This window comes from Muntiacus reevesi, chromosome 1 (genome assembly GCF_963930625.1).
Source record: "Muntiacus reevesi chromosome 1, mMunRee1.1, whole genome shotgun sequence".
In the NCBI taxonomy this organism is placed as follows: Eukaryota; Metazoa; Chordata; class Mammalia; order Artiodactyla; family Cervidae; genus Muntiacus; species Muntiacus reevesi.
In genome coordinates, this window is record NC_089249.1 from 158,989,034 (window position 1) to 159,003,539 (window position 14,506).

Consider the following 14,506-nt stretch of genomic DNA (forward strand, 5'->3'; position numbering starts at 1 on the left):
GTTAAGAGCTTCAATTTTACAATTCTCAAAAGCATGACAACTAAACTCAATAAACTCCACAACACAAACATAAGACTGTGATGGGTATTTAATTGGTGGCTTTCCCTCAAATGTTAGACAAAAAATGACATAGAGGAGAGGATTTGGAGTAGGGAGTGATGAGGAAGAGTGGAAGAGCTGACCTAGTGAGAGAAGTTGGCTGGCCCACTGGTTTCACTGGCCCAGAAAAGAGGCCACAGAAAAATACACTCATGAATAAGAGTTCTCTGAGTGATACTGAAAACAGTCCCCAGGAAGGATTCCTAAGCAGGAGATCATAATCGCAATCATCATCATCATCATCTACTTACAAGCTGCCTCTTCTTGGAAGGCTCAGCTCCTTCTGAAAAACAAAACACAAACACGGGTTAGAGAGAAAGAAAAGTCCAGCTCGGTCCTAGAAGTCTGTGCTCTACGTCCTAGAAGATATAGCACCATTTTAATAATGGCAAAAACTCACTAGCTCTAAAAAATAACCTCTTCCTTTGTCTCTTAAATTTTAGTGAAATAATAACATTTAAGCAGTGTGGCTAACTATCATCTCCTCATTCTCACTTGCTGATGTTCACAGAACACTTCCAGCAATCTCACCACTAGATGGAACCAACAGGCCAGTGTAGATTCCAGGTACTCACTGGGCCAGCCATCAACTGCTGATAAATTGTGAAGGATTCATATCATTAGTCATGGACATGAAAGGAATGAAATGGAATATTTTCTTTAATTATAAAATATTTTATACAAATAAATTATAGAAAATAATACAACAGAGATGATGATACACACCACTGGCATGAGAAATGACCCCTACAATAGAAGTTGGGCCCCTGTGACATGCTTTCCAAATTTATCAAGTCCTACCTCTCATTAGTCTCTACTTAACAACTATCTTAATTTTTTGTTTATCTTTTCCATACATGTCTTTATTTTTTATTATATATATATCCTTAAATAATTACTAGCATTGTTTTATATATTTTTTAATTATATACTTAAAATACTGCATATATTCATCAGCTAACATCAATCTACACTATAATTAGGAGACTCACCCATGTGAATATATTTCACTTTAGTTCATATAACTAGAGTACAGTGGTCCAATCCATAAATTTTTATAATATTTATTTATTGTTCCTCCAGTAAATGGAAACTTAATTTTCTTTCCATGTTTTTCTTCTCCAGCAAGACAATGCTCCTATAAACAAACTATATGTGTTTTGTCATCCACAAGTATAAAAAGTATCTTGGTAGTATACACTTAGATGTGGCATGAACTGAGTCAGAAATTGCATTAGAAATTGCTCCCAAAATGATGATACTAGTTTACCTTCCCCTCCAATCCAGATATTCAAGCTGGATTTAGAAAAGGCAGAGGAACCAGAGATCAAACTGCCAACATCCGCCAGATCACAAAAAAAACAAGAGAGTTCCAGAAAAATATCTACTTTTGCTTTATTGACTACACCAAAGCCTTTGTGTGGATCACAACAATCTGGAAAATTCTTAAAGAGATGGGAACACCAGACCATCTTACCTGCCTCCTGAGATATCTGTATGCAGGTCAAGAAGCAACAGTTAGAACTGGACATGCAACAACAGACTAGTTCCAAATTGGGAAAGGAGTACGACAAGGCTGTATATTGTCACCCTGCTTATTTAACTTACATGCAGAGTACATGATGAGGAACACTGGGCTGGATGAAGCACAAGCTGGAATTCAGATTGTCGGGAGAAATATCAATAACCTCAGATACGCAGATGACACCACCCTTATGGCTGAAAGCGAAGAACTAAAGAGCCTCTTGATGAAAGTGAAAGTGAAAAAGTTGGCTTGAGGCTCAACATTCAGAAAACTAAGAGCATGGCATCCAGTCTCATCACTTCATGGCAAATAGATGGGGAACATCTATGGAAACAGTGAGACTTTATTTTTTGGGGGCTCCAAAATCACCACAGATGGTGACTGCAGCCATGAAATTAAAAGATGTTTGCTCCTTGGAAGAAGTTATGAGCAACCTAGACAGTATAAAAGCAGAGACATTATTTTGCCAACAAAGGTCCATCTAATCAAAGCTATGGTCTTCCCAGTAGTCATGTATGGATGTGAGAGGTGGACTATAAAGAAAACTGAGCACCAAAGAACTGATGCTTTTGAACTGTGGTGTTAGAGAAAACTCTTGAGAGTCCCTTGGACTGCAAGGAGATCAAATCAGTCCATCCTAAAGGAGATCAGTCCTGGGTGTTCATTGGAAGGACTGATGCTGAAGCTGAAACTCCAATACTTTGCCCACCTAATGCGAAGAACCGACTCACTGGAAAAGACCCTCATGCTGGGAAAGATAGAAGGCAGGAGGAGAAGGGGACGACAGAGGATGAGATTGTTGGATGGCATCACCAACGCGACGGACATGAATTTGAGTAGGCTCTGGGAGTTGATGGATAGGGAAGCATGGAGTGCTGCAGTTCATGGAGTCGCAGAGTCAGACACAACTGAGCGACTGAACTGAACCAAACCAACACTTTCTAAGAGTTCTCCTTTCCAAACCTGTCTCCCAAACTCCTGACACTTATAATAATCAATTGCCTTCTCAACATTTCAAATCCAGTATGTCCAAAACTGAACATGTCCTCTCCACCAAAACGAGCTCCAACCACAGCCTGTTCATATCTCAGACGATGGTAATTCTTTTCTTCTGCTGTTCAGACCAAAACTCTGAGCATCTGGACTCCTGTTTTTAACACACACCACATCTCATCCAACAGGAATTCTTAAGTGCTTTAAATTTAAAATACAGTCAGAATAAAATGATTTTTCTCTGTCTCCAAAGACAAATGCTTACAATCTCTTAAAGAAAAACCTTAGATTTAGTCATGTTTCAGAAATCAGAATTGGGAACAGGTAATAGCATATACACACTGACACATACACACACATACACACACACACACATGTATAATATAAAACACCCTCAACAAAGACTAGGTCACCAACAAAACACATCAGACACATCAAAATTTGTCCAGTTAAATATATGAGGACAACAATAAATTTGATTAAAAACTCTCAATTCAGTTTTGTCACCAGAAGAGTTCAAATGAGGTCATGTTTTACTGTTAAATGAGTTACAGAATCTCCTGGGTTTTGCCATTGTGATCTAAGGACTGATGGTCCTCTCCCCAGCCTCACAACTGTCTCCCAACTGGTAACCCATTCCTGCTTCTATCCTTACCCCTCCATGGTCTAGTCTCAACATAACACAGTGATCCTTTTAAAGGTCAGTAAGATCACAACACTCCTGCTCAAAATCCTGGAGTGGCTCCCCATTTCATTCATGAATAAAAGTCAAGAGCTAGCTAGATGACCCTCCTCCCCTCCCCAGTATCTCTCTGAATTTCACTCTCCAGTGCACACTTGCACACCTTGATCCAGCCACACTGGACTCTACTGTTTGCCAAACACATCAAGTATTCTTCTGCCTTAAAGCCTTGTGCTTATCTGCACACTCTGCCTAAAATGCTCCTCTTCCCAAAGTATTTCCCTGGCTAACCCCTATGGCCTTCAAATCTCTTGGCTCAATTTTCACCTGAGTTCTTAATGAAGCCTACTACCCTGATAGCTCTATATATTACAACTTGTTTTCCACCCCCCTCACCCTCCTACTCCACTCTACTTTTATAACCTACACATCTTCAATACACCTATCACTTCTAACGTACTATATAATTTACTTGTTTATTATGTTTATTGTTCATTTTCTGCCTTTACCCACTAGAATCTAAGCTCCATGAGCACAAGGATCTTAGTCTGTTTTATTTACTAACGCATCTCAATGACTTAGGACAGTGATTGGCAAGTAGTATAATAGATGCTTAAAAAGTATTTGTCGAACAAACGATTTCACATACTCTCCAATACCTGGTATTTGTTAGACTGTTTAATTTTGTTTAATCTAATAGCTGTGATCCTATCATATATGGTTTTAAATTGCATTGCCCATAATTACTAGTGAAGCTAAACAATGCTTTATATGGTTAAGTCATTAGGGTTTCCTCAACTGTGAATTACCTATTTACAGTGTTCACTTGGTATCAGTGGGGAATTGATTCCAGAACTTCCAGCAGATAACCAAAACCTGCAGATGAACGTTCAAGTTCCTTAGATAAAATGACACCACACATTATAGTCAGCCATCTGTATCTATGGTTGCGGGACCCACCAAGACACAGGGCCAAGTCTATATCCCCGGTCTATTTTTCTATTAGATTTTCTTTTTTCTTATCAGGTTATAGGCATTCACCAGACATATACTGGATACTAATTATTTGCGGACTGTTGTTCAGTAGCTAAGACGTGTCTGACTCTTTGCGAGTGCAGCACTCCAGGCTTCTCTGTCCTTCACTATCTCCTGGAGTTTGCTCAAATTCATGTCCATTGAGTCAGTGATGCTATCTAACTATCTCATCCTCTGCCACTCTCTTCTCGTTTTGCCTTCAATCTTTCCCAACATCAGGCTCTTTTCCAATGAGCTGGCTCTTCACATCAGGTGGCCAAAGTATTGGAGTTTCAGCATTAGTCCTAACAATGAATATTCAAGGTTGTTTTCCTTTAGGAATGACTGGTTTGACCTCCTTATTATATTCATTGAAAATGTCCTCTTAATCTTTTTATTTTTTTAATGGAGTAACCAAAGAATTTAATTTTTATACCATCCATTTTATCATTCTCCTTTATGTTATGTTTTTACATATAAGAAATATATCCCTGACACACAGAGCCATGAATATATTTACTTATATTTTCTTCTAAAAGATTATAGGTTTACTTTTTACACCAAGTCTGTGAATATACCTGGAACTTATTTTTACATATGGAGGGAGATAAAAATTCTCAAAATTTGTATAGTGAACATCCATATACACACCCACAATCCAAACTGTACAACTGTTAAAACTTTGTGATTATTTTCTTTGTCACATATTTAGCCATCTACCCACCGGTATTTTTTTGTTCCTTTTTTTTTTTTTAATGCATCTCAAAGTAGACTATGGACGTTAGCACATACTTCAGCATGTATATCATTAACTAGAATCCAGTATTTGTTTACAACTGTTTCACGATGTTGATTTTTTTTTCTTAAGGTAAACTTACAAACACTAAACTGCACAAATCTTAGGTATACCAATCAGTAAGTATGATACTGTATACACTCAGGTAACCTAAATCCCTACCAAAGTATAGAACATTCCATCAATCCAGAAAGTTTTATCATATATTTTCTGAGTAAACCCCCAATAAACCACTATTCCCTCACCCCAAGCAAATACTATTCCCATATTTTCACCATAGATTTTTTTTTCAGAGCTTCATATGAATGGAATTGCACAAGTATGAACCCTTTTATATAAGGCTTATTTCATTCAGCACAGTGTTCACAAATACATCCATGTTCCTGCATGTAACAGTAGCAATATCCAATCATACTAATAGAACATATTTTATTTATCCTTTCTCCTACTAATGGACATTTGGATGCTATTCAGGTTTTAGCTATTAACACTCCTGTACAAGTCTTTCAACAGGCATGTATCTCATTTGTCTTGAGTAAATAAAAGTGTGATTGCTGGGTTATAGGATTGGTGTATGTTTAGTTTTATAAGAAACTACTAGATCTTTTCCTAAAGTGATTGTATTAATACTATGTAATACTTGTATTAACAATGTATGGGAGTTTCTATTGCTTCACATTCCAGCTAATATAGATTACCCTCACTAATAACATAAGAATTGCTCTACATTCATGCCACTTACATGACATCAGTATTTTATATTTTAACCATTCTTGTGAGTGTGTATTGGTATCTCACTGTGAGTTTAACTGACATTTTCCTGATGAATGTTGAGCATACGTGCTTATTAGTCATTAGTACATATTCTTTTTTTTTTTTTTTCATTAGTACATATTCTTGTATAAAATATATTGCCCTCTTTATAAGTGAACTGTTTATCTTTTTATTATTGAGTAGAAGAGGTCTTCACATATTCTAGATATAAGTCCTTATTAGATATTTTGATGAATATTTTCTCCCAGCCTGTGGCTGGCCTATTGAAGTTATTAATTGGTGTCTTTTTGTTCCCTTGGGTGAGGGTGGGGGGAAGCATGTGGTTTGCAGGATCTTAATTTCCTGACCAGGGATCGAACTCACACCCTCTGCAGTGGAGACGTAGTGTCCTAACCAATGGACCGTCAGGAAATTCCTTTAAGTGGTACCTTTATGAGCAAAAGTTTTTAATTTTGATGAAGGTCAACTTGCCAGTTTTCTTTTTTAATAGTGCTTAGTATCTTGTCTAAGAAAACTGTGCCTGTGCCATGGCAGAAAATATTTTCCTACATTTTATTTCCAAATGCTTTATGGTTTTATCCTTTATGTTTAGGTTCATGATCCATTTTGAATCAATGTGGGGGTAATATTTGATTAGGTTAGTATTAGGTTAGTATTACTAATACTAATTAGGTTAGTATTTGGGGTAATACTAATCTTACACTTCTAGGTTAAACTGAACTTTGTCAAATATGCCATAAGATTATTTTTGCTAATATTTTATTAATGATTTTTACACCTATGTTCATAAGGGATAATGGCCTCCAGTTTTCTTTTACTATAATGCCTTTGTCAGATTTTGGTATCACAATTATGCCAGCCTCCTAAAACCAACTGTGAAGTCTTCCTGCCTCTCCTCTATTTTCTGAACAAGTCTGTCTAAGACTGGTATTATTTTACTAATAAAACCATCTAGGGTCTGGAGGCTTTTATTTAGGACTTTTTGCTTCTACATTAACAAATAAAACTAGGCTATGTACTTTTTCTTATCAAGTTGTCTTGTTGGTTTTGGCATCATGGTTATACTATCCTCATAAAATGTGCTAGGAGAGTGTCCTCTTTCTATTTTCTGAAACAATATATATAAAATTGGGAATATCATTCTTTGAATCTACCTGACAGTTCTGGCTTTTTGAATAGTTTAAATAGGTGACATGGGGTGGGTTTATTAATATATTTGGGGGTAGTAACAGTAAACAAGCTTCCCTGGTGGCTCAGTGGTAAAGAATCTGCCCACCAATGCAGAAGACACCAAAGATGCAGGTTCAAACCCTGGGTCAGAAAGATCCCTTGAAGAAGGAAATGGCAACCCCACTCCAGTATTCTTGCCTGGGAAATCCCATGGACAGAGGAGCCTGGTGGGATTCAGTCCATGGGGTCGCCAAGATTCAGACATGATTGAGCTACTACAGAATAACAAACAATAAACAAAAATTCTATGAAATGCCTATGTGCCCCTCTCTGAATCACTTTTAGATAAGGAAATGAATCCATGGAAATCCATCCCTTCTCCAATCCTCACCAATTCTTGCACCTACACAAAAGCCTACATTTGCAAGATGGATGCCCAGGGCTCCAGATCAGTACTTTTCGGTGCCAAGCTGTCCATAAAGACAGGCCTAAGGCAAAGTGAACAAGGTAAGGTCTCCAATCAGATAAAGGTAGTCCAAGGAACAATGATTTCCCTAACCTCCCTTTCCCAGGGAATATTCACAGCAGGCTGAGGAGGAAAGCTGCCTAATCAGGAAATCTGGCTAAGGCAAGAAAAGCACTCATTTAGGCAAATAACCATAAATTCTCTGACTCATCACTTACTCTTAAAAAGCACGAGGTAATAACTGACAATACATTACAACCTCTGGTGAAGCCTATTCCATTCAGCCTTCTCGAACCTACTAGTAGTTATCTCTGGACCCTGTATCCTTCCTGATCTTTTGATTAGCGCATTCTGAACACATTCAAGTCTATCCCACCTTGATATAAGAAAATAATCTCCCTTAATCACTACACACCTCTCTTCAACAACTTAGGCTTATGTTTTTTCCTCCTTCACAGTCACATTTCTTGAATGAATTGTCTACATTCACTGTCTCCAACATATCACCTCCTATTTTCTTCAACGCAATGCAGATATCCCAAGACCGTAGCACCCCATTTTTCCTTCACTCTCCTTACCACCCATTTAAGCCATTCTTGCCAGGTTATCAATGGTCTTCATGTAAAACCTTCACCACATTTTTAGTGTACCTTTTCTTTTCTGTGCTTGACTATTCAGTAGCATCTGACAGTATCTTTCATTCTTCTGTCTTAAATGACTTTTCTATCCATGAAACTACATTCCCCTGTTTTACCTCTTATCATTTGCAGCCTCTTCATCATTTTGCTCCTCTGTCCATGGAATTCTCCAGGCAAGAATACTGGCGTGGTTAGCCATTCCCTTCTCCAGGGAATGTTCTGGACCCAGGGGTCGAACTCGGGTCTACCTCCATTGCAGGCAGATTCTTTACCATATGAGTCACCAAGAAAGCTCCCTTTTTTGTTTTTCCCCCTCACTCCACTTCTTTTCCAGACTTTACTGCTTAGTAGCATCTAACGGTATCATTCATTCTTCTGTCTTGAGTGATTTTTATATCCATTAAACTACATTCCCCTGTTTTGCCTCTGAACATCTGCAGCCTCTTTCTTTAATATCTTAGATGCTTAAATGCTGATGGTCCTTAAAGCTCTCCCTGGGGACACTCCTCTCTACACATAGTTTACAGATTTGTATCTTCATCCCAAATCTCTCTCCAACTATATAGTTGTATATAGTTTTACAACTATAGCTCAACTTATCTTTCTATTCAGTCTTGCCCTTTTTCTGTTTTTCATTTCAGTGACGGTACCATCAAACCCAGAGGTATTCCTGCTTCTTCACTTTCTCTGAACCTATACATCCAATTATTCATTGAGCCTTGCCAATTCTACCTCTAAAATATCAATCTTTAGTCTGTCAGTTTCACTTTACTTCCACAGCTATGTCCACTAGTTCAAGCCAGCGTCATCCAGTAACACCCTCCCAAATGACCTCACTGTAGTTCTGTCCCCCTTGATTCCTAATGCCCTATTAATGCAAATATCATGTAATAAGTATCTATTTTGTAAGTGACAGTATATGAATTTAACAAAACAAATACTGCAGTCAGAAAGATCTTTTAAAAATGCAGAAATGACTAGGTGATTTCTTAAAACCCTTCAATGGATAAAGTCTACAGCCCTTTAGTCTAAAGTCTAAAGTGCCTAGAGGGCACTACCTAGCTGCTATTGTCTTCCTTTCTATCATCTTGGCACAATTCTCAGGCTTGGTGGAGTTTTGATCTGTTAAATATGCCATACTCTCTCTCACACACACCTTTAGGGCTTTACAGCTATAGTTCTGATTTTTCCTTTGGTCTTTTTATACATTCTTGGACCTTAGCTTAAACTGCATTTCTTCTGAGAAGATTTCCCTACACACAGTTTCGTCAGCCTGCTGCTGCTAAGTCGCCTCAGTCATGTCCGACTCTGTGTGACCCCATAGACGGCAGCCCACCAGGCTCCCCCATCCCTGGGATTCTCCAGGCGAAAACACTGGAGTGGGTTGCCATTTCCTTCTCCAATGCATGAGAGTGAAAAGTGAAAGTGAAGTTGTTCAGTCGTGTCCGACTCTTAGCAACCCCATGGACTGCAGCCCACCAGGCTCCTCTGTCTGTGGGATTTTCCAGGCAAGTACTGGAGTGGGTTGCCATTGGCTTCTCCGTTCCTCAGCCTACCTCTATTTAATTCCAACTCTTTACTGCAAGTAGTTGTTTGTCTGTTTTCTCAGACTGACTGTTAGCAGGAGAAGGAGAGATCAGTCTTGCTCACAATTATATTACTAGTACCCAGCACAAACCTGGTCTAGTAGGTACCAAATGAACATCTGAATCAAGTAATGTAAGTGAATGCTACTTACTATTTTATTATCACTATCATCATTATAAGGCTCACATAGGGTCTTGCTCATTGGAGTTATATTGATGGAAACTGTCAAATGCAATTATGTCAGCAAAAGAGGCTTTACTGGAAAAAGGATATGGAAAAAAAAATTTTTTTTACTGGAAAAAAATATGCTATCGCTTATTTACTGACTGTCTTCAGGATGGTAGCTATTCCACTGACTGATTTTTATTGTTTCTTTCTTTAAGTTTTCAGGACGGGAAGGAGGGGAAGCCATTACCTACAAAGGAAATCCACTTTTATACCATTTATTAGGTGGCCTTAAAAGGACCATTATCCCCAAATACAAGGTTTTTCCTCTGGCAGCAAGCATTCTGCTGGGATGCACAAAAACTTTCCTTTCCTATATAGCAAATGTACCATTACTACTGCTCTGGGCATAATGGTGTTTTAGCTCCGCTTATTCACACTTGAGTGTGGGTGTATCCTGAGGTCAGGAGCCAAGGGGGAAATGAGTGTATATGGAGATATGCTATGCCTATCAAACTCTAAATTTTTCACTCCTCTTTTTTTATTAAATTCAGATGTCCTCATCCTGAGAACAGATTCCAATGACAGAATATTTACATATTACATTATTATGCAATAATATTAAGAAACATGGAAAAGAGCACAAAATTTGAATTTATGAAAATTAGGTTTGTATTCTCAATAATATATAACTTGTGCATGGAATTTTACCTACCTCTAAGGACTAGATGAGCTTCCCTAGTGGCTCAATGGTAAAGAATCTGCCTTGCCAATGCAGGAGATGTGGATTTGATCCCTGGGTTGCAAAGATCCCATGGAGAAGGAAATGGTAACCCACTCTAGTATTTTTGTCTGGGAAATCCCATGGACAGAGGAGCCTGGAGTGTTACAGTCCAAGGGGTTACAAAAGAACTGGATACAACTTAGCAACTAAAAAACAACAAGGGCTAAATTTCATGCTTATAAAGGTCAAATAAAACAAGGTATACAAAAGTATTTTATTCTATAAATTTTGACACAGATGATATATGTTGTTCTCATATGAATCTGAAGAACAGTAAAAAGTTTGATGATCCTAACAAGATATTTCCACATGGTATGAAGAACTCAGGGCTGAGTCAAAAAAATATTTTAACACAGTTCTACTACTTACTCTGCTCATAAATCCTGGTCAGTCATTAAACCTTTCTAAATCTAATTTTTCTTACCTGCGCACACCTGAGATAAAAATATCTATTTTGCCTATTTCATAAAAGTTATTCCAAGGCTAAATAAGAAACTACATTAGAAGCTTAAGGTTTTCTCATATAAAAAGATGTTCCATATCATATGTCATCAAGGAAATACAAATCAAAATAATAATGATAGTGAATTTTCAAACTACTGAACAATTGTGCTTATTTTGCATGCTAGTAAAGTTTATGCTCAAAACCCATCAAGCTAGGCTTCAGCAGTATGTGAACTGAGAACTTCCAGAAGTACAAGGTTTAGAAAATGTAGAACAAATTGCAACATACATTGGATCACAGAGAACACAAGGGAATTCCAGAAAAGCATCTACTTTTGCTTCACTGACAACGCAAAAGCCTTTGACTATGTGGATCACAACAAATTGGAAAATTCTTAAAAAGAAAAAAAAAGAGAGAACGGGATGGGAATACCAAACTACCTTACCTGTCTCCTGAGAAACCTGTATGAGTCAAGAAGCAACAGTTAGAACCTCACACAGAACAAGACACTGGTTCAAAATTGGGAAAGAAGTACGACAAGGGTGTATACTGTCACCCTATTTATTTAACTTCTATGCAGAATACATTGTGTGAAATGCCAGGCTGCATGAATCACAAGCTGGAATCAAGACTGCTGGGAGAAATATTAACCTCAGATATGCAGATACCACCACCCTAATGGCAGAAAATGAAGAGGAACTAAAGTGCCTCTTGACGAGGTTAAAGAGGAGAGTAAAAAGGCTGGCTTAATCAACACTGAAAAAACTAAGATCATGGCATCCAGTCCTATCACTTCATGGCAAACAGATAGGGAAACAATGGAAACAGTAACAGGTTTCCTGCTCTTGGGCTCTAAAATCACTGCAGACAGTGACTGCAGCCTAAAAGACACTTGCTCCTTGGAAGAAAAGTTATGAAAAACCTACACAAACCTAGTGTGTTAAAAAGCAAAGATACCACCTTGTCAACAAAGGTCCATATAGTCAAAGCTATGGCTTTTCCAGTAGTCATGTACAGTTGTGGGAGCTGGACCATAGAGAAGGCAGAGGGCCAAAGAATTGATGGTTTTGAACTATGGTACTGGAGAAGACTCTTGAGAGTCCCTTGGACAGCAAGGAGATCAAACCAGTCAATCTTAAAGGAAATCAACTCTGAATACTCAATGGAAGGACTGCTGCTGAAGCTGAAACTCCAATATTCCGGCCACCTGATACAAAGAGCCAGCTCACTGGAAAAGACCCTGATGCTAGGAAGGATTGAAAGCAGAAGATAGCAACAGAGGATGAGATGGTTGGATGGTAAAAATCAATGCAATGGACATGAACATGAGCAAATTCTGGGAGATGGTAAGGGACAGGGAAGTCTGGCATGCTACAGTCCACGAGGTCACATAGAGTCAGACACAACTTGGCGAATGAACAACAATAACATTGCTTTTCTGTTAGTCATGTATGGATGTGAGAGATGGACCATAAAGAAGGCTGAGTGCCAAAGAATTAATGTTTTCGAATTGTGGTGCTAGAGAAAACTATTGAGAGTCCTGTGGACTACAAGGAGATCAAACCAGTCAATCCTAAAGGATATCAACCCTGAATATCCATTCCAAGGGCAGATGCTGAAGCTCCAATACTTTGGCCACCTGACACAAACAGCCAACTCACTGGAAAAGATCCTGGTGCTGGGGAAGATTGAAGGAAAAAGGAAAAGGGAGCAAAAGAGGATGAGATGGTTAGATAGCGTCACCAACTCAATGGACATGAATTTGAGCAAAATTTGAGAGATACTGAAGGACAGAAAAGCCTGGCATGCTGCAGTTCATGGGGTCACAAAGGATAGGACATGACTTAGCAACTGAACAACAACATCACTACACATCTATAAGAATGGCTAAAATCTGGAACACTGACAACACCAAATGATGGTGAGGATATGGAGCAACAGGAACTTTCATTTATTGCTGGTGGGAATGCAAATTGGTACAGCCACTTTGGAAGACAGTTTGGCAGTTCCTTATGAAACTAAACATAGTCATACCCTGGTGGTCCAGTGGCTAAGACTCCATGATCCCACTGTAGGGGACCCAGATTCAACCCTTAGTCAGGGAACTAGATCCCACATGCTGCAACTAAGAGCTCTCATGTCGCAACTAAAGATCCTGCATGTCACAACAAAAATCGAAGATTCCACATGCAACAACTAAGACACTGATGGAAGAAATCAAGGATGACATAAACAAATGGAGAGCTATTCCATGTTCCTGGATTGGAAGAATCAATATTGTGAAAATGACTATACTACCAAATGCAATCTACGAATTCAATGTGATCCCTATCAAATTACCAATGGCATTTTCCACAGAACTAGAATCAAAAATTTCACAATTCATATGGAAACACAAAAGACACTGAACAGTCAAAGCAATCTTGAGAAAGAACAACGGAACTGGAGGAATCAACCTTCCTGACTTCACGATACAACAAGGCTGCAGTCATCAAAACAGTATGATACCAGCACAAAAACAGAAATACAGACCAATGGAACAAGAAGGAAAGCCCAGAGATAAATCCATGCACCTACGGGCACCTTATCTTTGACAAAGGAGGCAAGAATATACAATGGAAAAAGACAGTCTCTTCAACAAATGGTGCTGGGAGAACTGGACAGCTATGTGTAGAAGAATGAAATTAGAATACTTCCTAACACTATATACAAAGATAAACTCAAAATGGATTAAAGACCTAAATGTAAGACCAGAAACCATAAAACTCTTAGAGGAAAACACAGGCAGAACACTGTATGACATAAATCAGAGCAAGATCCTCTATGATCCACTTCCTAAAGAAATGAAAATAAAAACAAAAATAAACAAGTGGGACCTAATTAAACTTAAAAGCTTTTGCATAGCAAAGGAAACTATTAACAAGGTGAAAAGACAACCCTCAGAATGGGAGGAGATAATAGCAACGACACAACTGACAAAGGATTAATTTCCAAAATATAAAAACAGCTCATTCAAACTCAATACTAGAGAAACAACCTAATTAAAAAGTGGGCAAAAGACCTAAACAGACATTTCTCCAAAGAAGACATACCAATGGATAATAAATACATGAAAAGATGCTCAACATCGCTCATTATTAGAGAAATGCAAATCAAAAACTACACTGAAGTATCAACTCAAACCCATCAGAATGGCCATCATCAAAAAAATCTACAAACAATAAATGCTGGAGAGGGTGTGAAGAAAAGGGAATCCTCTTGCAAAGTTGATAGGAATATAAATTGATACAAACACTACAGAAGATAGTACAGAGGTTGCTTAAAAACTAGGAATAAAACTACCATATGACCCAGCAATCCCATTACTA

At 38.2% G+C, this 14,506-nt stretch overlaps 1 protein-coding gene across 4 annotated transcripts in view; it reads right to left on the bottom strand.

The window, feature by feature from the left end:
• MAST2 (microtubule associated serine/threonine kinase 2) overlaps positions 1–14,506 on the bottom strand; it is a 205,195-nt gene that overhangs the window by 113,063 nt on the left and 77,626 nt on the right. For all 4 annotated transcript variants that reach the window (XM_065913949.1, XM_065913941.1, XM_065913930.1 and 1 more), the window contains exon 4: positions 351–382. In XM_065913949.1, coding sequence (XP_065770021.1) covers positions 351–382 — 32 coding nt within the window. The remainder of the gene's footprint in view (positions 1–350; positions 383–14,506) is intronic.